Genomic DNA, 26,589 nt, shown 5'->3' with positions numbered 1-26,589 from the left:
CCAGAGCAGAGCAGCAGCCACTAGGGCGCGCTCTAATGGCAGTAGCAGTGTAAGGGAGACTTGCCAAAGGTCTCCTACTGAATTAGTGCTGGCTTACTGAACAGGCAGAGCCAAGATTCGAACCCTGGTCTCCTGTGTCAGAGGCAGAGCCCTTAACCATTACACCATCAGCCAGTAAAAAGTGCACTTGTTATGCCATATTAATTTCTCTCAAACATTGCAATTGAATATTTGCATAGGGAATTATTTTTTGGTGCTAGAAGTGTACCTCAAATTAATGACTTAATACAAAAAAGAGGGCAGGGATTTTTTTAAAAAAATGATATATGTTTTTATATCATTGTTAACTGGAAAGATTTCTGCAGGGAGGGCAGGCTTAACTGACTATGGAAACACCACTTTTTGTCACCATCCAGTATGCAACAGGATGGTGCATTAGTAATCACTATAGCTATTTTTAGCTTATATTGGTAATTAATTCCTCCACAATACATCAACCATCAATATAAATGATGAGGCAAAGAGTAAACAGTGGGCAAACAGCAAGTGGCCTAGGCCACTATTCATGTGTAATTGTTCTTATTATGGGTCTAGAAAGCAAGAAAGATCGGTAGCGTCATTTAGGCCCAATGGGCCCATTGCTTCAGTCCGTAAGATTAACAGGGCTTCTTCTCTTTTGAGTTTCTTCTCCCTATCTCCTCCTCTGGTTCCTGGGAGTATCTTGATCAGTCCTGCAAAGGATAATAGGTTGGGATTGCCCTGATGGGCTTCTCTCATGTGGTTGATGACTCTTGGGGAACCGTGTCCCGATTTTACTGAATTGTAATGTTCCCTGAATCTTCTGGTCAGATGTCTGGTAGTTTCCCCTATGTAAAATCTGCCGCAGGGACACCACAGCGCGTACACCACCCATTCCGTTTGGCATGTAATGAAGGATTTAATACTCCGACGCATATGGCCCACTTGATAGTGGCATCCCGTGCGCATCTGGGGACACGATATGCAGTGGCCGCATCTGTGGTTTCCCTGCGGCTGTGAGTGCGACAGCCAATTGACGCTTGGGGGGCTCCGATATTCATTCCTACTAATCAGTGATCCTATCGTTGGGGCACGTCTAAACGAGAACAAGGGCCCCTCTTCCACTATAGGCTTAAGTAATGGGTCACTTAGAAGGATGTTCCAGTTCTTCTTGATAATGTCCTTGATTGGATTCGACATGGCTGTGTGATCAAAGGATAGTGGGACCCTTCTCTCAGATTCTTGCCTCTTCTTCTGGTTTCTTAGAAGGCTGTGTCTGTCCTGCCGCTTTGCCTTTTGGAAGGCCTGTTGGATTAGGTCCGGTTGATAGCCTCTCGCCACAAGCCTCTTCCCCAGCTCCTCCGACTGATCTAGAAAATCAGAATTGCGCCCGTTGTTACGGCGAAGTCGGAGGAAATGGGCAAAAGGTAACGAGCGAGTTACGTGTTCAGGGTGGTAACTTTTGTTATGCAGCAAGGCATTTGATGCTGTTGGTTTTCGATAACCCATAGGTATTAGTTTATTTTCACTAATCATGAGTTCCAAATCCAAGAAGGCAATTTTTTCCCCTGAAATTGTCGCAGTGAATATCATATTGGCCGTATTTCCGTTAATATAACGTAGAAACTCATCAAAGGAGGCACAAGTCCCGGACCAAAATACTAAGACATCGTCCACATATCTGGACCATGCCCTTAGTTTATCCGCAAAAGGATTACTCTCGGCATGGATGTATTCCTCTTCCCACCATGCCAAAAATAAATTCGCATAAGTGCAAGAGACGGCTGTCCCCATAGCTGTACCGGAGATCTGCTTGTACCACTTGCTATCAAAAAGAAACGCATTATGTGTCAGAACGAAATTTAAACTTTTACACAAAAAATCTTTGTGGGCCACATCCATTTCCATACGATCCAGGAAAGAGCGCACCGCCTTAATGCCTAACTCATGCGGAATCCGACTATGAGACTTTCGACATCGATGGCGGCAAGCAGATCTCCATTGTACCAATGAAAATCTTCCACTCCCCTTAGGACATCCATTGTGTCTACTAAGTGGGAGGGGACCAACTCGAGAAGTGGTCGTAAGGCATGGTCCAGATACCTGGACAGTCTCTCCGTGGCCGACCCCATCCCCGATACAATGGGGCGACCCGGAGGGTTGGTCCGGGACTTGTGCACCTTAGGAATGTGATACCATATTGGTTTAATTGGGAAACTTGGTAGCATATCATTAGCTGTCCTAGGTGTTAGCATGTGACGCGTCCATTGATCCGCGTCAATGGATGCATGCGTACACAGCGGCATGACGTCATTGTCAGCCCGCGCTGCCCTTCCGTCAATCCACACTACCGGAAGCAGCCATGCGCTGTTTGTTTCCGGATCAGATACCTTTACACGCTGGCGTCCAGCTCCTTTATAATTCCTACTGGCGGCAACATTTCCCCACAGTTGGCGCTGGACCTTCTATTTGACACAGTCGTGGTGAGTACCCATTAAAAAGTTTATATCATCCTCTTTCCTTAATTTGAACACTATAAAGGGAATGTTCTACTCTTTTTTTCTGCAGCACTTTGTTTATGCACTAGGCACTTTAGAAACTCTCTTTGGGTTAGCAATAAAGGTTCAAATCAGTCCTATGACAAATGAACTCCGTCTATTCACGTATGTTTATGTATCCCGAGGTTTTATGGTCACTGAGGCATGTATGTTTTAAATCCAGCTTGGTCCTCAATTTTTATGCATTTTATAGGCATTTATAACAGTATTCTGTTTCCTTTATCCAGTCATGCTAGTTAGCCTTGCATAGCGTAACACCTTTAAATGATTTAATGAAAAATGGACATGTGTCTGACATTTATCTGTGCTGAGCTCACATTTGAGCACTATTTGTTTTGTTGTTTTAGATAATGCTCACTATTTCAACATCTGGCGTCCATTGCTATACTGTATGTCTTTCATTTTTGCATTTTCTTTCTTTTTTTCTCTTGATCTCTTTAGTGTATCTCCAAATTTGATTGCCTGATGAAGCGGGCTTTTGACCCGTGAAACGCGTTGCTTGCCTGGAGATTTCAAAATAAATTATATTGTCTATTTATATACGACACATTGGCTGGTCACTATATACTTGAGGGTGGTAACCACCAACCTCCCTCCTTTTAAGTTGTCTTTAAAATATTTTACTCTAATTTGGTGCCTCTGTTACTCCTCATTCTACACTAATGTCTAAATATATTTGTAAACCATTTGACCATGTTGCAGCATTTCCTTGTACATCTGACTAATAAACATTTGTTATTATTTAGGTACTTCCTGTGTTCCTATCTGTGAGTGGTCCCAGTGGTTTGATGTGAGTTATCCTATAGCTGAGCCAGACGGTGGAGATTTTGAAACCTTTGAGAATATCAGGAATGAAGGGTTTGAAATTTGTGATAAACCAGATCTGATTTCATGCAGAGCACAGACATTTCCAAATAGCCCCCTGGAAGAGCTAAGCCAGAAAGTCACCTGTAATGTCTCCACTGGCCTGGTGTGTAAAAACAAAGACCAAAATGGATTTTTACCTCTGTGTTTTAACTATGAGATCAGTGTTTACTGTTGCAATCTACCAGAAAACTGTACAACTACAGCCATTCACACCACCACATATCAAAGTACAACAATTTCAGAGACAACTACTGCCATTACAGCAAAGACCACTGTACCACAACTGTCAAGTAGCACAGAGACGTCAACTATTCTAGAATTTACAACCACCCCAGAATCTACAACTACCACAAATACAAGGACAGCTACTTCAAATGTAATATCATCTCCAACTACACAACGAACCACCACAGTAACTCAGACTACAACTACTTCAGAACTTAAAACCACTTTAGAAAGTACAACTCGGGCAACAATACAAACTACAACTGAAAGTACATCACCATCAAAGACTGCACAGCCAACAACTACAAAGACTGTAACTGAAAGTACAACATCAAAAACTACACAACCAACCACTACAACAACTGAGACTACAACTACTCCAGAATTGACAATCACTTCAGAGGTTAAAACTTCCACAATAAAAACTACAGCTGAAAGTACATCAACATCCACAACTGCACAGCCAACTACCAAAGTGAGTGAGACCACAACTACACCAGAATTTACAACCACTCTAGAAACTACAACTCCAACAACTACAAAGATTGCAACTGAAAGTACAGCATCCAAAACTACACAACCAATCACCACAGGAACTGAGACTACTGCTTCAGAATTGACAACCACTTCAGAGGTTACTACTCCCACAACAATACAAACTACAACTGAAAGTACATCAACATCCACCACTGCACAGCCAACTACCAAAGTAACTGAGACCACAACTACACCCGAATTTACAGCCACTCTAGAAACTACAACTGCAACAACTACAAAGACTACAACTGAAAGTACAACATCCAAAACTACACAACCATCCACTGCAACAACTGAGACTACAACTACTCCAGAATTGACAACCACTTCAGAGGTTAAAACTTCCACAACAATACAAACTACAACTGAAAGTACATTCACATCCATAACTGCACAGCCAACTACCAAATTAACTGAGACCACGACTACACCAGAATTTACAACCACTCTAGAAGTTACAGCTCCAACAACTACAAAGACTACAACTGAAAGCACAACATCCAAAACTACAAAACCAACAACTACAATAATTGAGACTACAAGTACCCCAGAGGTTACAACCATATCGGAGATTAAAACTTCCACAATAATACAAACTACAACTGAAAGTACATCAACATCCACAACTGCACAGCCAACTACCAAAGTGACTGAGACCACAACTACACCCGAATTTACAACCACTCCAGCAGTTACAACTCCAACGACTTCAACTGAAAGTACAACATCCAAAACTAAACAACCAACCACTACAATAACTAAGACTACAACTACTCCAGAAATGACAACCACTTCAGAGGTTACAACTCCCACACCAATACAAACTACAACTGAAAGTACATCAACATCCACAACTGCACAGCCAACTACCAAAGTTACTGAGACCACAACTACACCCGAATTTACAACCACTCTAGCAGTTACAACTCCAACAACTACAAAGACTACAACTGAAAGTACAACATCCAAAACTGCTCCACCAACCACTACAGTAACTGAGACTACAAATACTTCAGAATTTACCACTTCAGAAGGTGTAACTCCTACAACAATAAAAATGTCAACTAAAGGTACATCACCATCCTCAACTTCACATACAACAACAAAAGTAACTAAGACCTCAACTAGATCTGGATTTACAATCACTCTAAAAGTTTCAACTTCAACAGCTACAAAGACTTCAATGGAAAATACATCCAAAACTACACAACCAACCACTACAATAACTAAGACTACAACTACTCCAGAAATGACAACCACTTCAGAGGTTACAACTTCCACACCAATACAAACTACAACTGCATCCACCACTGCACAGCCAACTACCAAAGTAACTGAGACCACAACTACACCCGAATTTACAACCACTCTAGAAACGACAACTCCAACAACTACAAAGACTACAACTGAAAGTACAACATCCAAAACTACACAACCAACCACTGCAACAACTGAGACTACAACTACTCCAGAATTGACAACCACTTCAGAGGTTAAAACTTCCACAACAATACAAACTACAACTGAAAGTACATCAACATCCACAACTGCACAGCCAACTACCAAATTAACTGAGACCACAACTACACCAGAATTTACAACCACTCTAGAAGTTACAGCTCCAACAACTACAAAGACTACAACTGAAAGTACAACATCCAAAACTGCTCCACCAACCACTACAGTAACTGAGACTACAAATACTTCAGAATTTACCACTTCAGAAGGTGTAACTCCTACAACAATAAAAATGTCAACTAAAGGTACATCACCATCCTCAACTTCACATACAACAACGAAAGTAACTAAGACCTCAACTAGATCTGGATTTACAATCACTCTAAAAGTTTCAACTTCAACAGCTACAAAGACTTCAACGGAAAATACATCCAAAACTACACAACCAACCACTACAATAACTAAGACTACAACTACTCCAGAAATGACAACCACTTCAGAGGTTACAACTCCCACACCAATACAAACTACAACTGAAAGTACATCAACATCCACCACTGCACAGCCAACTACCAAAGTAACTGAGACCACAACTACACCCGAATTTACAACCACTCTAGAAACGACAACTCCAACAACTACAAAGACTACAACTGAAAGTACAACATCCACAACTACACAACCAACCACTGCAACAACTGAGACTACAACTACTCCAGAATTGACAACCACTTCAGAGGTTCAAACTTCCACAACAATACAAACTACAACTGAAAGTACATCAACATCCACAACTGCACAGCCAACTACCAAATTAACTGAGACCACAAATACACCAGAATTTACAACCACTCTAGAAGTTACAGCTCCAACAACTACAAAGACTACAACTGAAAGTACAACATCCAAAACTGCTCCACCAACCACTACAGTAACTGAGACTACAAATACTTCAGAATTTACCACTTCAGAAGGTGTAACTCCTACAACAATAAAAATGTCAACTAAAGGTACATCACCATCCTCAACTTCACATACAACAACGAAAGTAACTAAGACCTCAACTAGATCTGGATTTACAATCACTCTAAAAGTTTCAACTTCAACAGCTACAAAGACTTCAACGGAAAATACATCCAAAACTACACAACCAACCACTACAATAACTAAGACTACAACTACTCCAGAAATGACAACCACTTCAGAGGTTACAACTCCCACACCAATACAAACTACAACTGAAAGTACATCAACATCCACCACTGCACAGCCAACTACCAAAGTAACTGAGACCACAACTACACCCGAATTTACAACCACTCTAGAAACGACAACTCCAACAACTACAAAGACTACAACTGAAAGTACAACATCCACAACTACACAACCAACCACTGCAACAACTGAGACTACAACTACTCCAGAATTGACAACCACTTCAGAGGTTCAAACCTCCACAACAATACAAACTACAACTGAAAGTACATCAACATCCACAACTGCACAGCCAACTACCAAATTAACTGAGACCACAAATACACCAGAATTTACAACCACTCTAGAAGTTACAGCTCCAACAACTACAAAGACTACAACTGAAAGTACAACATCCAAAACTGCTCCACCAACCACTACAGTAACTGAGACTACAAATACTTCAGAATTTACCACTTCAGAAGGTGTAACTCCTACAACAATAAAAATGTCAACTAAAGGTACATCACCATCCTCAACTTCACATACAACAACGAAAGTAACTAAGACCTCAACTAGATCTGGATTTACAATCACTCTAAAAGTTTCAACTTCAACAGCTACAAAGACTTCAACGGAAAATACATCCAAAACTACACAACCAACCACTACAATAACTAAGACTACAACTACTCCAGAAATGACAACCACTTCAGAGGTTACAACTCCCACACCAATACAAACTACAACTGAAAGTACATCAACATCCACCACTGCACAGCCAACTACCAAAGTAACTGAGACCACAACTACACCCGAATTTACAACCACTCTAGAAACGACAACTCCAACAACTACAAAGACTACAACTGAAAGTACAACATCCAAAACTACACAACCAACCACTGCAACAACTGAGACTACAACTACTCCAGAATTGACAACCACTTCAGAGGTTAAAACTTCCACAACAATACAAACTACAACTGAAAGTACATCAACATCCACAACTGCACAGCCAACTACCAAATTAACTGAGACCACAACTACACCAGAATTTACAACCACTCTAGAAGTTACAGCTCCAACAACTACAAAGACTACAACTGAAAGTACAACATCCAAAACTGCTCCACCAACCACTACAGTAACTGAGACTACAAATACTTCAGAATATACCACTTCAGAAGGTGTAACTCCTACAACAATAAAAATGTCAACTAAAGGTACATCACCATCCTCAACTTCACATACAACAACGAAAGTAACTAAGACCTCAACTAGATCTGGATTTACAATCACTCTAAAAGTTTCAACTTCAACAGCTACAAAGACTTCAATGGAAAATACATCCAAAACTACACAACCAACCACTACAATAACTAAGACTACAACTACTCCAGAAATGACAACCACTTCAGAGGTTACAACTCCCACACCAATACAAACTACAACTAAAAGTACATCAACATCCACCACTGCACAGCCAACTACCAAAGTAACTGAGACCACAACTACACCCGAATTTACAACCACTCTAGAAACGACAACTCCAACAACTACAAAGACTACAACTGAAAGTACAACATCCAAAACTACACAACCAACCACTGCAACAACTAAGACTACAACTACTCCAGAATTGACAACCACTTCAGAGGTTAAAACTTCCACAACAATACAAACTACAACTGAAAGTACATCAACATCCACAACTGCACAGCCAACTACCAAATTAACTGAGACCACAACTACACCAGAATTTACAACCACTCTAGAAGTTACAGCTCCAACAACTACAAAGACTACAACTGAAAGTACAACATCCAAAACTGCTCCACCAACCACTACAGTAACTGAGACTACAAATACTTCAGAATATACCACTTCAGAAGGTGTAACTCCTACAACAATAAAAATGTCAACTAAAGGTACATCACCATCCTCAACTTCACATACAACAACGAAAGTAACTAAGACCTCAACTAGATCTGGATTTACAATCACTCTAAAAGTTTCAACTTCAACAGCTGCAAAGACTTCAACGGAAAATACATCCAAAACTACACAACCAACCACTACAATAACTAAGACTACAACTACTCCAGAAATGACAACCACTTCAGAGGTTACAACTCCCACACCAATACAAACTACAACTGAAAGTACATCAACATCCACCACTGCACAGCCAACTACCAAAGTAACTGAGACCACAACTACACCCGAATTTACAACCACTCTAGAAACGACAACTCCAACAACTACAAAGACTACAACTGAAAGTACAACATCCAAAACTACACAACCAACCACTGCAACAACTGAGACTACAACTACTCCAGAATTGACAACCACTTCAGAGGTTAAAACTTCCACAACAATACAAACTACAACTGAAAGTACATCAACATCCACAACTGCACAGCCAACTACCAAATTAACTGAGACCACAACTACACCAGAATTTACAACCACTCTAGAAGTTACAGCTCCAACAACTACAAAGACTACAACTGAAAGTACAACATCCAAAACTGCTCCACCAACCACTACAGTAACTGAGACTACAAATACTTCAGAATTTACCACTTCAGAAGGTGTAACTCCTACAACAATAAAAATGTCAACTAAAGGTACATCACCATCCTCAACTTCACATACAACAACGAAAGTAACTAAGACCTCAACTAGATCTGGATTTACAATCACTCTAAAAGTTTCAACTTCAACAGCTACAAAGACTTCAACGGAAAATACATCCAAAACTACACAACCAACCACTACAATAACTAAGACTACAACTACTCCAGAAATGACAACCACTTCAGAGGTTACAACTCCCACACCAATACAAACTACAACTGAAAGTACATCAACATCCACCACTGCACAGCCAACTACCAAAGTAACTGAGACCACAACTACACCTGAATTTACAACCACTCTAGAAACGACAACTCCAACAACTACAAAGACTACAACTGAAAGTACAACATCCAAAACTACACAACCAACCACTGCAACAACTGAGACTACAACTACTCCAGAATTGACAACCACTTCAGAGGTTAAAACTTCCACAACAATACAAACTACAACTGAAAGTACATCAACATCCACAACTGCACAGCCAACTACCAAATTAACTGAGACCACAACTACACCAGAATTTACAACCACTCTAGAAGTTACAGCTCCAACAACTACAAAGACTACAACTGAAAATACAACATCCAAAACTACACAACCAACCACTGCAACAACTGAGACTACAACTACTCCAGAATTGACAACCACTTCAGAGGTTAAAACTTCCACAACAATACAAACTACAACTGAAAGTACATCAACATCCACAACTGCACAGCCAACTACCAAATTAACTGAGACCACAACTACACCAGAATTTACAACCACTCTAGAAGTTACAGCTCCAACAACTACAAAGACTACAACTGAAAGTACAACATCCAAAACTGCTCCACCAACCACTACAGTAACTGAGACTACAAATACTTCAGAATTTACCACTTCAGAAGGTGTAACTCCTACAACAATAAAAATGTCAACTAAAGGTACATCACCATCCTCAACTTCACATACAACAACGAAAGTAACTAAGACCTCAACTAGATCTGGATTTACAATCACTCTAAAAGTTTCAACTTCAACAGCTACAAAGACTTCAATGGAAAATACATCCAAAACTACACAACCAACCACTACAATAACTAAGACTACAGCTACTCCAGAAATGACAACCACTTCAGAGGTTACAACTCCCACACCAATACAAACTACAACTGAAAGTACATCAACATCCACCACTGCACAGCCAACTACCAAAGTAACTGAGACCACAACTACACCCGAATTTACAACCACTCTAGAAACGACAACTCCAACAACTACAAAGACTACAACTGAAAGTACAACATCCAAAACTACACAACCAACCACTGCAACAACTGAGACTACAACTACTACAGAATTGACAACCACTTCAGAGGTTAAAACTTCCACAACAATACAAACTACAACTGAAAGTACATCAACATCCACAACTGCACAGCCAACTACCAAATTAACTGAGACCACAACTACACCAGAATTTACAACCACTCTAGAAGTTACAGCTCCAACAACTACAAAGACTACAACTGAAAGTACAACATCCAAAACTGCTCCACCAACCACTACAGTAACTGAGACTACAAATACTTCAGAATTTACCACTTCAGAAGGTGTAACTCCTACAACAATAAAAATGTCAACTAAAGGTACATCACCATCCTCAACTTCACATACAACAACGAAAGTAACTAAGACCTCAACTAGATCTGGATTTACAATCACTCTAAACGTTTCAACTTCAACAGCTACAAAGACTTCAACGGAAAATACATCCAAAACTACACAACCAACCACTACAATAACTAAGACTACAACTACTCCAGAAATGACAACCACTTCAGAGGTTACAACTCCCACACCAATACAAACTACAACTGAAAGTACATCAACATCCACCACTGCACAGCCAACTACCAAAGTAACTGAGACCACAACTACACCCGAATTTACAACCACTCTAGAAACGACAACTCCAACAACTACAAAGACTACAACTGAAAGTACAACATCCAAAACTACACAACCAACCACTGCAACAACTGAGACTACAACTACTCCAGAATTGACAACCACTTCAGAGGTTAAAACTTCCACAACAATACAAACTACAACTGAAAGTACATCAACATCCACAACTGCACAGCCAACTACCAAATTAACTGAGACCACAACTACACCAGAATTTACAACCACTCTAGAAGTTACAGCTCCAACAACTACAAAGACTACAACTGAAAGTACAACATCCAAAACTGCTCCACCAACCACTACAGTAACTGAGACTACAAATACTTCAGAATTTACCACTTCAGAAGGTGTAACTCCTACAACAATAAAAATGTCAACTAAAGGTACATCACCATCCTCAACTTCACATACAACAACGAAAGTAACTAAGACCTCAACTAGATCTGGATTTACAATCACTCTAAACGTTTCAACTTCAACAGCTACAAAGACTTCAACGGAAAATACATCCAAAACTACACAACCAACCACTACAATAACTAAGACTACAACTACTCCAGAAATGACAACCACTTCAGAGGTTACAACTCCCACACCAATACAAACTACAACTGAAAGTACATCAACATCCACCACTGCACAGCCAACTACCAAAGTAACTGAGACCACAACTACACCCGAATTTACAACCACTCTAGAAACGACAACTCCAACAACTACAAAGACTACAACTGAAAGTACAACATCCAAAACTACACAACCAACCACTGCAACAACTGAGACTACAACTACTCCAGAATTGACAACCACTTCAGAGGTTAAAACTTCCACAACAATACAAACTACAACTGAAAGTACATCAACATCCACAACTGCACAGCCAACTACCAAATTAACTGAGACCACAACTACACCAGAATTTACAACCACTCTAGAAGTTACAGCTCCAACAACTACAAAGACTACAACTGAAAGTACAACATCCAAAACTGCTCCACCAACCACTACAGTAACTGAGACTACAAATACTTCAGAATTTACCACTTCAGAAGGTGTAACTCCTACAACAATAAAAATGTCAACTAAAGGTACATCACCATCCTCAACTTCACATACAACAACAAAAGTAACTAAGAACTCAACTAGATCTGGATTTACAATCACTCTAAAAGTTTCAACTTCAACAGCTACAAAGACTTCAACGGAAAATACATCCAAAACTACACAACCAACCACTACAATAACTAAGACTACAACTACTCCAGAAATGACAACCACTTCAGAGGTTACAACTCCCACACCAATACAAACTACAACTGAAAGTACATCAACATCCACCACTGCACAGCCAACTACCAAAATAACTGAGACCACAACTACACCCGAATTTACAACCACTCTAGAAACGACAACTCCAACAACTACAAAGACTACAACTGAAAGTACAACATCCAAAACTACACAACCAACCACTGCAACAACTGAGACTACAACTACTCCAGAATTGACAACCACTTCAGAGGTTAAAACTTCCACAACAATACAAACTACAACTGAAAGTACATCAACATCCACAACTGCACAGCCAACTACCAAATTAACTGAGACCACAACTACACCAGAATTTACAACCACTCTAGAATTTACAGCTCCAACAACTACAAAGACTACAACTGAAAGTACAACATCCAAAACTGCTCCACCAACCACTACAGTAACTGAGACTACAAATACTTCAGAATTTACCACTTCAGAAGGTGTAACTCCTACAACAATAAAAATGTCAACTAAAGGTACATCACCATCCTCAACTTCACATACAACAACGAAAGTAACTAAGACCTCAACTAGATCTGGATTTACAATCACTCTAAAAGTTTCAACTTCAACAGCTACAAAGACTTCAACGGAAAATACATCCAAAACTACACAACCAACCACTACAATAACTAAGACTACAACTACTCCAGAAATGACAACCACTTCAGAGGTTACAACTCCCACACCAATACAAACTACAACTGAAAGTACATCAACATCCACAACTGCACAGCCAACTACCAAAGTTACTGAGACCACAACTACACCCGAATTTACAACCACTCTAGCAGTTACAACTCCAACGACTTCAACTGAAAGTACAACATCCAAAACTACACAACCAACCACTACAATAACTAAGACTACAACTACTCCAGAAATGACAACCACTTCAGAGGTTACAACTCCCACACCAATACAAACTACAACTGAAAGTACATCAACATCCACCACTGCACAGCCAACTACCAAAGTAACTGAGACCACAACTACACCTGAATTTACAACCACTTTAGAAACGACAACTCCAACAACTACAAAGACTACAACTGAAAGTACAACATCCAAAACTACACAACCAACCACTGCAACAACTGAGACTTCAACTACTCCAGAATTGACAACCACTTCAGAGGTTAAAACTTCCACAACAATACAAACTACAACTGAAAGTACATCAACATCCACAACTGCACAGCCAACTACCAATTTAACTGAGACCACAACTACACCAGAATTTACAACCACTCTAGAAGTTACAGCTCCAACAACTACAAAGACTACAACTGAAAGAACAACATCCAAAACTGCTCCACCAACCACTACAGTAACTGAGAATACAATTACTTCAGAATTTACCACTTCAGAAGGTGTAACTCCTACAACAATAAAAATTTCAACTAAAGGTACATCACCATCCTCAACTTCACATACAACAACAAAAGTAACTAAGACCTCAACTAGATCTGGATTTACAATCACTCTAAAAGTTTCAACTTCAACAGCTACAAAGACTTCAATGGAAAATACATCCAAAACTACACAACCAACCACTACAATAACTAAGACTACAACTACTCCAGAAATGACAACCACTTCAGAGGTTACAACTACTACTCCAATACAAACTACAACTGAAAGTACATCAACATCCACAACTGCACAGCCAACTACCAAAGTGACTGAGACCACAACTACACACGAATTTACAACCACTCTAGCAGTTACAACTCCAACGACTTCAACTGAAAGTACAACATCCAAAACTACACAACCAACCACTACTGTAACAGAGACTACAGCTACCCCAAAATTTATAACCTCTTCACAGATTACAACTCCTACAACAAAACAAACTACAACTGAAAGTACATCAACATCCACAATTGCACAGCCAACTACCAAAGTAACTGAGACCACAACTACACGAGAAGTTACAACTCCATCAACTACGAAGACTCTAGAAGTTACAACTACAACAACTACGACAACAGCCAAAACTACTCAACCAACCACCACAGGACCTGAGACTACAACTTCTCCAGAATTTACAACCACTCTGGAAGTTACCACTACAAAGACTACAACTGAAAGTACAACATCCAAATCTACACAACCAACCACCACAGTAGCTGAGACCACAACTTCTCCAGAATTTACATCACTTGTGACCACTGCTACACAGGCAGGTAAAAGAAAACATACTTTTTAATATTTTGTGGCCTATATTTAATAAATTCAATTAGTTAAACATATGGAATTTTAACCGTACGTGACTCTTCAGGGTTCCGAAGCTCTTCTCACCTTAACAAAGAATATATTAATCGACTTATAGCAAACAATTACATAAGAGAGTACAAAGCATATATATTAGCAAAACAGTACAAACTTTATTTATATATACAAATCGCATAGACCTCCTTAAAAACTCCCACCTAAAAACAAGGCATAAAGTTTACATAAATGTTGCCTAAGGCCTTATGACTGTCTCTTTAGGGAGCGCACTCCAATTGCAGGAACAAAGTTTTTGTGTCAGAAAAGGATCACAAGTCCAAATCTTCAGGCCCAAATAAATATGAGAACAATATGTAGACTGTGCATGCAGGAACAATAACCCTTGATCAGCCAACCGTGTGCTAATGACAGCATGCCAGACACTGTTAGTGTCTAACATTAAAAACATTTGACCAGCACTGCATAACTTCTGTCACTACCACCACCACCACCACGTGGAGAGTGACTCACCAAATTAATAGGACCACAAATGACAATGGTCTTATGCACTTGTGGGGTATTCACAGGCTCCCCTCGCCTATTTGCTCCAACTACACACTTGCTGCTGTCACCAAGATCAGTAGTGCCCCTTTAAATGTATGTCCGCATATTTCCTCAAAGAAATAAACATCTCTCATTGCGCAACACCGTTTACAATCATAAAAGCATTTATTCAAATATTGCACTAACAATAGGTAGAGGTTTAGCATCGCTTAGAGTTTGTCCCGTGGGCTCTACCCCGCTCGGGCTCCTGGGCTGACCATTCAGTTCCCCTAGGTCCCGCCACAATCCTCCACTCACCTTCTCCTCACACTTGTTCCCAGCACACGCTGTCAGCAGCTCTGCCCTATCTATTTTGTCACTTTACACGTGACTCATCAGGGGCTTGGGGCTGCGACAGCTCAGCGTTGCTTAAACTAATCCAGTGCAATGTGATTGGTTAGGAGCTCTCCAACTCCCGCCTCTCCATAAAATGTTGTTTCTTTGCTCTCCAGCGGTTTTACTTCTGGTATTGCAACCATCGCTGTGAGTTTAGAAAAAAAGCAACTAAAAAACTTTTCAAAAATTATAAAAAAAAGAATTTAAAAATGGGGAAACATTTCAAGAGCAGTTGATCTATATCCTTAACCACTTGAGGACCACAGTCTTTTCGCCCCTTAAGGACCAGAGCCTTTTTCTCCATTCAGACGACTGCAGCTTTGACGGTTTATTGCTCGGTCATACAACCTACCACCTAAAGGAATTTTACCTCCTTTTCTTGTCACTAATACAGCTTTCTTTTGCTGCTATTTGATTGCTGCTGCGAGTTTTAGTTTCTATTATATTCATCAAAAAAGACATGAATTTTGGCAAAAAAATGACTTTTTTAACTTGCTGTGCTGACATTTTTCAAATAAAGTAAAATTTCCTATACATTTGAGCGCGAAAGTTATTCTGCTACATGTCTTTGATAAAAAAAGACCATTGAGTGTATATTTATTGGATTGGGTAAAAGTTATAGCGTTTACAAACTATGGTGCCAAAAGTGAATTTTCCCATTTTCAAGCATCTCTGACTTTTCTGCGCACCTGTCAGGTTTCATGAGGGGCTAAAATTCCAGAATAGTACAAATACCCCCCAAATGACCCCATTTTGGAAAGAAGACATCCCAAAGTATTCAGTGAGAGGCATGGTGAGTTCATAGAAGATTTTATTATTTGTCACAAGTTAGCGGAAAATGACACTTTGTAAAAAAAAAATAAAAAAGTTTCTATTTCTTCTAACTTGCGACAAAAAAAAATTAAATCTGCCACGGACTCACTATGCTCCTCTCTGAATACCTTGAAGTGTCTACTTTCCAAAATGGGGTCATTTGTGGGGTGTGTTCACTGTCCTGGCATTTTGGGGGGTGCCTAATTGTAAGCACCCCTGTAAAGCCTAAAGATGCTCATTGGACTTTGGGCCCCTTAGCGCAGTTAGGCTGCAAAAAAGTGCCAATCAATTGTTTTATTTTTTTTTACACACAATTGTCTATTTATAGAGATATTTCTCCCACTCAGCATGGGTATGTGGAAAAATACACCCCATAACACACTATACTACTTCTCCTGAGTACGGCGATACCACATGTGTGGCACTTTTTTGCACCCTAACTGCGCTAAGGGGCCCAAAGTTCAATGAGTACCTTTAGGATTTCACAGGTCATTTTGAGAAATTTCGTTTCAAGACTACTCCTCACGGTTTAGGGCCCCTAAAATGCCAGGACAGTATAGGAACCCCACAAATTACCCCATTTTAGAAAGAAGACACCCCAAGGTATTCCGTTAGGAAGATGGTGAGTTCATAGAAGATTTTTTTTTTGTCACAAGTTAGCGGAAATTGATTTTAATTGTTTTTTTTCACAAAGTGTCATTTTCCGCTAACTTGTGACAAAAAAATAAAATCTTCTATGAACTCACCATACTCCTAACGGAATACCTTGGGGTGTCTTCTTTCTAAAATGGGGTCATTTGTGGGGTTCCTATACTGCCCTGGCATTTTAGGGGCCCTAAACCGTGAGGAGTAGTCTTGAAACCAAATGTCGCAAAATGACCTGTGAAATCCTAAAGGTACTCATTGGACTTTGGGCCCCTTAGCGCACTTAGGGTGCAAAAAAGTGCCACACATGTGGTACCGCCGTACTCAGGAGAAGTAGTATAATGTGTTTTGGGGTGTATTTTTACACATACCCATGCTGGGTGGGAGAAATATCTCTGTAAATGACAATTGCTTGATTTTTTTTACACACAATTGTCCATTTACAGAGAGATTTCTCCCACCCAGCATGGGTATGTGTAAAAATACACCCCAAAACACAATACAGCGATACCACATGTGTGACACTTTTTTGCAACCTAGGTGCGCTAAGGGGCCTAACGTCCTATTCACAGGTCATTTTGAGGCATTTGGATTCTAGACTACTGCTCACGGTTTAGGGCCCCTAAAATGCCAGGGCAGTATAGGAACCCCACAAGTGACCCCATTTTAGAAAGAAGACACCCCAAGGTATTCTGTTAGGAGTATGGTGAGTTCATAGAAGATTGAGGTGTCTTCTTTCTAAAATGGGGTCACTTGTGGGGTTCCTATACTGCCCTGGCATTTTACGGGCCCAAAACTGTGAGTAGTCTGGAAACCAAATTTCTCAAAATGACTGTTCAGGGGTATAAGCATCTGCAAATTTTGATGACAGGTGGTCTATGAGGGGGCAAATTTTGTGGAACCGGTCATAAGCAGGGTGGCCTCTTAGATGACAGGATGTTTGGGGCCTGATCTGATGGATAGGAGTGCTAGGGTGGTGACAGGAGGTGATTGATGGGTGTCTCAGGGGGCGGTTAGAGGGGAAAATAGATGCAATCAATGCACTGGGAAGGTGATCGGAAGGGGGTCTGAGGGGGATCTGAGGGTTTGGCCGAGTGATCAGGAGCCCACACGGGGCAAATTGGGGCCTGATCTGATGGGTAGGTGTGCTAGGGGGTGACAGGAGGTGATTGATGGGTGTCTCAAGGTGTGATTAGAGGGGGGAAATAGATGCAAGCAATGCACTAGCGAGGTGATCAGGGCTAGGGTCTGAGGGCGTTCTGAGGTGTGGGCGGGTGATTGGGTGCCCGCAAGGGGCAGATTAGGGTGTAATCTGATGAGTAACAGTGACAGGTGGTGATAGGGGGTGATTGATGGGTAATTAGTGGTTGTTTAGAGGAGAGAAGAGATGTAAACACTGCACTTGGGAGGTGATCTGATGTCGGATCTGCGGGCGATCTATTGGTGTGGGTGGGTGATCAGATTGCCCGCAAGGGATAGGTTAGGGGCTGATTGATGGGTGGCAGTGACAGGGGGTGATTGATGGGTGGCAGTGACAGATGGTGATTGATAGGTGATTGACAGGTGATCAGTGGGTTATTACAGGGAATAACAGATGTAAATATTGCACTGGCGAATTGATAAGGGGGGGTCTGAGGGCAATCTGAGCATGTGGGCGGGTGATTGGGTGCCCGCAAGGGGCAGATTAGGGTCTAATCTGATGGGTAACAGTGACAGGTGGTGATAGGGGGTGATTGATGGGTAATTAGTGGGTGTTTAGAGGAGAGAAGAGATGTAAACACTGCACTTGGGAGGTGATCTGATGTCGGATCTGCGGGCGATCTATTGGTGTGGGTGGGTGATCAGATTGCCCGCAAGGGGCAGATTAGGGGCTGATTGATGGGTGGCAGTGACAGGGGGTGATTGATGGGTGGCAGTGACGGGGTGATTGATAGGTGATTGACAGGTAATCAGTGGGTTATTACAGGGAATAACAGATGTAAATATTGCACTGGCGAATTGATAAGGGGGGGTCTGAGGGCAATCTGAGCGTGTGGGCGGGTGATTGGGTGCCCGCAAGGGGCAGATTAGGGTCTAATCTGATGGGTAACAGTGACAGGTGGTGATAGGGGGTGATTGATGGGTGATTGATGGGTAATTAGTGGGTGTTTAGAGGAGAGAAGAGATGTAAACACTGCACTTGGGAAGTGATCAGATGTCGGATCTGCGGGCGATCTATTGGTGTGGGTGGGTGATCAGATTGCCCGCAAGGGGCAGGTTAGGGGCTGATTGATGGGTAGCAGTGACAGGGGGTGATTGACGGGTGATTGACAGGTGATCAGGGGGGATAGATGCATACAGTACACGGGGGGGGGTCTGGGGAGAATCTGAGGGGTGGGGGGTGATCAGGAGGGAGTAGGGGGCAGATTAGGGACTAAAAAAAAAATAGCGTTGACAGATAGTGACAGGGAGTGATTGATGGGTGATTAGGGGGGTGACTGGGTGCAAACAGTGGTCTGGGGGGTGGGCAGGGGGGGGGGTCTGAGGGGTGCTGTGGGCGATCAGGGGGCAGGGGGGGGAAATCAGTGTGCTTGGGTGCAGACTAGGGTGGCTGCAGCCTGCCCTGGTGGTCCCTCAGACACTGGGACCACCAGGGCAGGAGGCAGCCAGTATAATAGGCTTTGTATACATTACAAAGCCTATTATACATACGTGCAGCGGCGATCTGGGTGCTAGTAACCCGCCGGCGCTTCCGAACGGCCGGTTAGTTACAGCGAACGGTGGGCGGAGCCAGTCCCCGGCGGCTGATCGCGTCACGAATGACGCGATCGCCGTATAGCCACTCCTGCAGCCGCCCCCGCCGATGGGCGTATTGCGGTCGTTTGGGCCCGGACTTTGCCACCGCCCATCGGCTGGGGGCGGTCCTTAAGTGGTTAATCTCATGATAAACTAAAAAATTAGAATGCTTGCAGCCCGGTAAACTGTATTGGCAGAGAGCCTTTGGTTTACATATCATCACATGCAATTTCAATATAGGATAGATTTAAACATTGCATCCTCAGCATTGCATCAAGGTAGATGGGAGAGCTGGCAGGCACTCGGGTAACGCTGAGTGAGACAGGCAAAGTTGATGTATACCCAGGATTACTATGTGCTCAAGACTTGAAGGCAAAAGTAATGCAAAACATATGGAGAAGACAAAAGAAGTCTGGCACTATAGTTTAAATATCAGCAAGTGGTTAGCAGTGCAAAAAAACGATATGATGCATGAGTGAATCACATGGCATTCAAATTTGTGGTCGTGCAAAAATAGATGATGCAGATGCTAAAGCGCTGTACCTGGGTGTGGGAGGTTGCAGGTGTGGGCGCCAAGTGGTGCACGGCCTTACGACCGTTTCGCAGGGCAAAAGCCTGGCTTCTTCTATCCTCAGCATTGCATAGGTTTCTTTATGGTGGGATTCTATACTTTTTTTTATACATTACTATCGTTTTATTAATTCTCTAGGTCACACACATACAATCTAGATATCCATTGATCTAATGTCACACACATGCAATCTAGATAGCCATCGATCCTTGTTCTAATTTCTTATCCTTACTATATAGGTTAGCTCTCTAAAGCCATATACACCCAGTCTGAGTACCCCTTAATCCACATTAATACCACAATTACCAGATCAGCCTATCTATATAAAATTGCTACTCCAAAAATAAACCAAATGGATCTATGAACTGTAATCATTGGCCCCAGGAGATTCAATATGGAAATAAATCTTAAATGCTTTATTGAATAAGGTTGACCAGAAAGGACCTTCGCTCACAATCGTGGCACGCCTAAAGGTCCATTGCATGGAGGAAACCCTCAGGCTCTATTATAATCATGTACTCAGGGGGACCTCTGTTGGCATTTGGAATGACATCAGCAGATAGGGTGATCTGTTAATTGTGGTATTAATGTGGATTAAGGGGTACTCAGACTGGGTGTATATGGCTTTAGAGAGCTAACCTATATAATAAGCATAAGACATTAGGACAAGGATCAATGGATATCTAGATCGCATGTGTGTAATCTTAGAGAATATGCATGGATCTATGGTTTTCTAGATTTTATATGTGTGACCTAGAGACAGGGACGGATTTATCATAGAGAAACCAAGGCATGAGCCTGTAGGTGCCTTATTGGTAGTGCCAAACAGAAGAGATAAGCCTGCCCACCTGCTGACTTCCTGGTACGGACAGATGCATGCACTGTTTCCCCTGTTCAGCTACTCCTCCCGCTCTCCAGCTCCATTTTTTGGTCAGTAGATTACAGATGACTGGCTTATTAGCTACTCGAGTGCCGACAGCAGCTGTTAGTGTGTGGCCAGCGTGTAGCACCGTGCCCCAGCATCATCCTCCTGTACTCTGCACATTTCCCCAGCTTGCAGCCTGCATTCTGCTTTAGCCTCTGTATCCTTCTGCCTGTCCAGGGTGCTGTCTGCTGGCTTGCAGCCTGTGTACTCTGTTTCCTGTGCTAGAGCTCCTGGTGGGTGCTGGTGGATGCAAGCAGATTCATGCATAACAGTGCATTGTTTTGTAAAGTGTGTTCGGGGGATTATAGTCAACTTTACCAGGCTTGGACAGCCTTTTCATGCTCCCTTCACCATCCAACAGCCTGCCCACTTCCCCAGAGATTGCATCTTAAGCAGCTTCGTCAACACAGACACTTAAAGTGGATCCGAGATGAAAAACTAACTATAACAACTAAGTAACTTGTATATATAGCTAAAGTTTAGATAGTTTACACAGCAAATCTAGATGCAAACAGTTTTAATAGAATATGTTTATTTCTTCCTGTGATACAATGACAGAGCCATGTTGTTTGTACACATTACAAAGAGACAGGCTTATCTGCATCTTAAGCAAAAAAACCTAATCCCCCCTCCTCCTCCCTCCTCCCCTCTGCCTCTGAAATCTCTGGCTAGTAATACCTCACCTCCACCTGCCCAGACTGAGCTCCCATGAGCCCTTGCTACTGTCTGAAAGTGCCTTGGCTCTCTGAAAACCTGTGGGCGTGGCTTGTTTAGTTTATTGGGAATTAGAGTATTAAAACAAAAACAAAAAAGTATTTGGCTTGAGGAATGCCCTATAAACAATGGGAAAGGAGCACAATTATGCAATGAGTAAAGGTTCATCTCGGATCCACTTTAAATGCTCTTCATCTCTCCCTGCAGGCTGCAGCCCTCACTGCAGAACTTGTCAGCTATCTGTTTTTCTGCTGGATCTCACTCTGAGGGCTCGTTCACACTAAGGATGTTTTTGCCCTTTTTTCAAGCACATGCGATTTTCAAAATTGCCCTAAAAACGCTTGTGCAATGAATCTCTATGAGACAGTTCACAGCTGAGTGGTTCGTTTGCGATCTGCTGAGCAAAGCGATGCCTGTACCATTTTTGAGGTGATTTTGCCTCAATGGAAGGTATAGTAAAAACGCAAAACGCTCACAAAATCGCCTTGTGCAGCGATTGCGTGAGCGTTTTTAAGAATAAATACATTGTATTCATTCTTTTCAGGGTCAGAGTTCACTTCCTGACTTGCATTAGGGAGTGGAGCAGCAGGAGAGGGGGGGGGGGGGGGGAAGTGCACAAAAACACAAAACGCTTATGTTTGCATTTTCGATTTTAGGTGTGAATGAGGCCTAATAGCACTATCTGAACATTATGGAACTTGAAAAGTTAAATGCAGGTTAACTCTTAAACTGCTGATTATCTACTGACAAACACAAGCTTGTTTGAAATATCTAAAACACTGAAGTATTTGATGGGTTAATATTCCTTGAAAGGTTGGTCACTATTTCATTAATTACCTGCAGCTACTATGTATTACGTTTGATAAATTATCAGAAGATTCTCCTCTAAGGGCTTGTTTGGGATTTTTTAAGCGCTGGTGATTTTTAAAATCGCCTTAAAAGCGCTTGTGCAATGATTCCCTATGAGAGTATTTACATATAATCCGCTCACCAAAGCACTGCCTATACTATTTTCGGGATGATTTGCCTACATGGATGGTATAGGGAATTTGCAAAGCGCTTGAAAAGGCGTTTTATATAGCGATTTCCCCTGCGCTTTCTTGAATAAATACATTGTATTTATTCATTTCCTAATGTCAGGAAGTAAAAAAAACAAATCACTCTTCAAAAGTCCTTAGAAAAGCGCCATAAAAAATCGCAACGTGCAAAAAAAAACAATTGTGCACAAAATCGCAAAACGCTGGCGTCGACAATTGTGATTTAGGATGTGAACAAGGCCTAAATGCTGAAAAACCCCAATGCTGAAAAAACAATAGAAGATGAGTGGTACTCAGAAAAAAATATATGTGTATAAATGTATATGAGCATGCATCCAGCAGGCAGTCCTGTATCCAGTTGTCAGAAAAAGGGGAAACAAAGTTCCAAAAAAGAGGCAAAATTACTTCTTCCGAATCCAAGATTTCTACAACATCTCAGTTATCCTTGACGAATTCCAAGAAACAGGAACAAGGATGGAAGTTCATAAATTTTCCTTATTCATTACCAGCTGCTTATCTTGTGTATATAAATACGTTCAGCACAGCCCACCTCTGACTGGGCTCTGTATCATGATACTGCAGATTCAATGTATGTATCATTCAATGCAAAGTCCCATCTCTAGGCCAACTGGTCATATATGATTTAAAGAGTTGAGATTCGTGTTAAACATTGTCCATAGTTATAGTTACCACCTCCTCCATCGATCGGTCAGATGTATCAATCACGGACTACCATTCGGGCCCAGCTAACCGCAGATTTCTTGTCATTTTTACTGCGGGAGTGCTCACCTGCTTAGGCTAGACTCAGGGCCTGCTTTCATTTCAGCATAGTGGCATTCGTCCGGCTATAGTATACGCCATTTCACAGGGCACCCTGCTACGATCCGGCAGGAGGGCGGAGGGCACCACAGCGCGTGATGCAGGCTTACGTCAACACGTTTCACCCCGCCCAGGGATTTCCTCAGGACGTACTGCGCAGTACATCCTGAGGAAGTCCCTGGGCGGGTTTTTTCAGCATTGGGGTGATGACCCCTTAGTTAAGGAATTATTGTATGTGTTTGGGGCATAGTGTTGTGATTGTGGGGGGCATATGGGGGCGGGGGACACATCTGAACATTATGGAACTTGAAAAGTTAAATGCAGGTTAACTCTTAAACTGCTGATTATCTACTGACAAACACAAGCTTGTTTGAAATATCTAAAACACTGAAGTATTTGATGGGTTAATATTCCTTGAAAGGTTGGTCACTATTTCATTAATTACCTGCAGCTACTATGTATTACGTTTGATAAATTATCAGAAGATTCTCCTCTAAGGGCTTGTTTGGGATTTTTTAAGCGCTGGTGATTTTTAAAATCGCCTTAAAAGCGCTTGTGCAATGATTCCCTATGAGAGTATTTACATATAATCCGCTCACCAAAGCACTGCCTATACTATTTTCGGGATGATTTGCCTACATGGATGGTATAGGGAATTTGCAAAGCGCTTGAAAAGGCGTTTTATATAGCGATTTCCCCTGCGCTTTCTTGAATAAATACATTGTATTTATTCATTTCCTAATGTCAGGAAGTAAAAAAAAACAAATCACTCTTCAAAAGTCCTTAGAAAAGCGCCATAAAAAATCGCAACGTGCAAAAAAAAACAATTGTGCACAAAATCGCAAAACGCTGGCGTCGACAATTGTGATTTAGGATGTGAACAAGGCCTAAATGAGTCACTGTGTGGTTGCTAGGGGTTAGTCTTAAATCACTAAATATTCTGCTCTAAAAGTGCCCATATACTTGTTGATTTGACCTGTCGATATCTGGAAAATTAGATCACTGTGATTCAATCTGCTAGAAATCGGTGCTGCAAATTATGCCCAATCGATTTCCGTTTTAAATCAATTGATTTGGTGAATTGCGCAGGACAGAAAATTTTGCTTGATCTGCAGTCGGGAGCATGTCTCTGGCAGTATCCGATTTGGCAATGACTGACGTAGAGTGTTGGCAGCAGAACTAACTCTCACCTGTCCCGCCGCCATGCCTCCTCCCATGTCCAGATTTGTCCATGCAGCGGTGCTTCTCTTCCCTGTGTCTATTCTAGAGGTCACACACTTGAGCTCTGGCAGCATACATACGCCTCTGTTTGTCCTCCAGCTTTTGTCACATGACTCAGGAAGAAAAGACATGGGGGAGGAATGCCGCTGCTTGGAGAAAAGACATGGGAGGATGCGTGCCAGTGGGACAGGTGAGGGCTCTGGTACCAACACCGAGGGCAGCACACATTGGGGAGACCTGGATGGCCAGGCAGGAGGTGTTGGCTTTTCCCCAAATCCACAGACACTGATTGGAAATCTATGTACAGTGTGTGAGCATCATAGAGGGCTTTATCTGATGGTTGATCTGCTGCCCATCTATATGTGTGTGGCCACCTTTACAATGAAGCCTACACAGACGTTGTCATAGCCAATTAGCACTGTGTCAGTGGGAAGCACCAAGTCCAGAAGGTTTTTTTTTTCTGTACAAGTTAGGTTAACAGTAGGTTGTAAAATTATGCATGTCATTGGTAATACAGTATCTGCGTATTGATGATATTGTCACTTGCCTTTAATAATATCTGCACTACCTTATGTTGTTTTATGTAATAAGAAAAGGGGGTGTGGCTTGAGGGGTGTGACCTGTAATAAGGGGAGGAGCTTGGGGCGCCTGAACGTGCCTATAGCAGTGATGGCTACCCTTGGCACTCTAGCTGTGACAAAACTACAAATCCCATCATGCCTCTATCTCCCCGAGTTGTGCTTAGAGCTGTCAGAATTTTGCAATGCCTCATGGGACTTGTAGTTTCACCACAGCTGGAGTGCCAAGGTTAGCCATCACTGGCCTATAGGCTCCTGAGCTGTAAATCCGGCCATGCCTAGAGAATTAATAAAAGGATAGTAATGTATGAAAAAGTATAGAATCCCACGTAAAGAAACCTATGTAATGCTAAGGATGCAATGTTTAAATCTATGCTATGTTTAAATTGCATGTGATATGTAAACCAAAGGCTCTCTGGCAATACAGTTTACTGGGCTGCAAGCATCCTAATTTTTTAGTTTAGCATGAGATCAAGACTATAGATAAACTAGTCTTGAAAGGTTTGCTTATTTTTTAATTATTTTTTATTAATTTTTAAAGCTTTTAGGTGCTGTC

At 41.7% G+C, this 26,589-nt stretch overlaps 2 protein-coding genes across 2 annotated transcripts in view; both read left to right on the top strand.

Moving 5' to 3' along the window:
- The window catches only part of LOC137537707 (mucin-5AC-like), a 535,576-nt gene that overhangs the window by 385,678 nt on the left and 123,309 nt on the right, over nucleotides 1-26,589 (top strand). The window contains exon 32 of the mRNA XM_068259643.1: nucleotides 3,323-3,546. Within this exon, the coding sequence (XP_068115744.1) occupies nucleotides 3,323-3,546 (224 nt within the window). The remainder of the gene's footprint in view (nucleotides 1-3,322; nucleotides 3,547-26,589) is intronic.
- LOC137538613 (mucin-2-like) overlaps nucleotides 3,569-26,589 on the top strand; it is an 81,815-nt gene continuing 58,794 nt past the window's right edge. Inside the window, exons 1-3 of the mRNA XM_068260891.1 lie at nucleotides 3,569-3,584; nucleotides 3,707-8,004; nucleotides 8,365-14,971. Coding sequence (XP_068116992.1) covers nucleotides 3,569-3,584; nucleotides 3,707-8,004; nucleotides 8,365-14,971 — 10,921 coding nt within the window. The remainder of the gene's footprint in view (nucleotides 3,585-3,706; nucleotides 8,005-8,364; nucleotides 14,972-26,589) is intronic.

The sequence above is a fragment of the Hyperolius riggenbachi genome, chromosome 11 (genome assembly GCF_040937935.1).
Source record: "Hyperolius riggenbachi isolate aHypRig1 chromosome 11, aHypRig1.pri, whole genome shotgun sequence".
Lineage (NCBI taxonomy): Eukaryota > Metazoa > Chordata > Amphibia > Anura > Hyperoliidae > Hyperolius > Hyperolius riggenbachi.
Note: the sequence above shows the minus strand (reverse complement) of the source record. Positions and strands in the feature narration are given on the sequence as shown.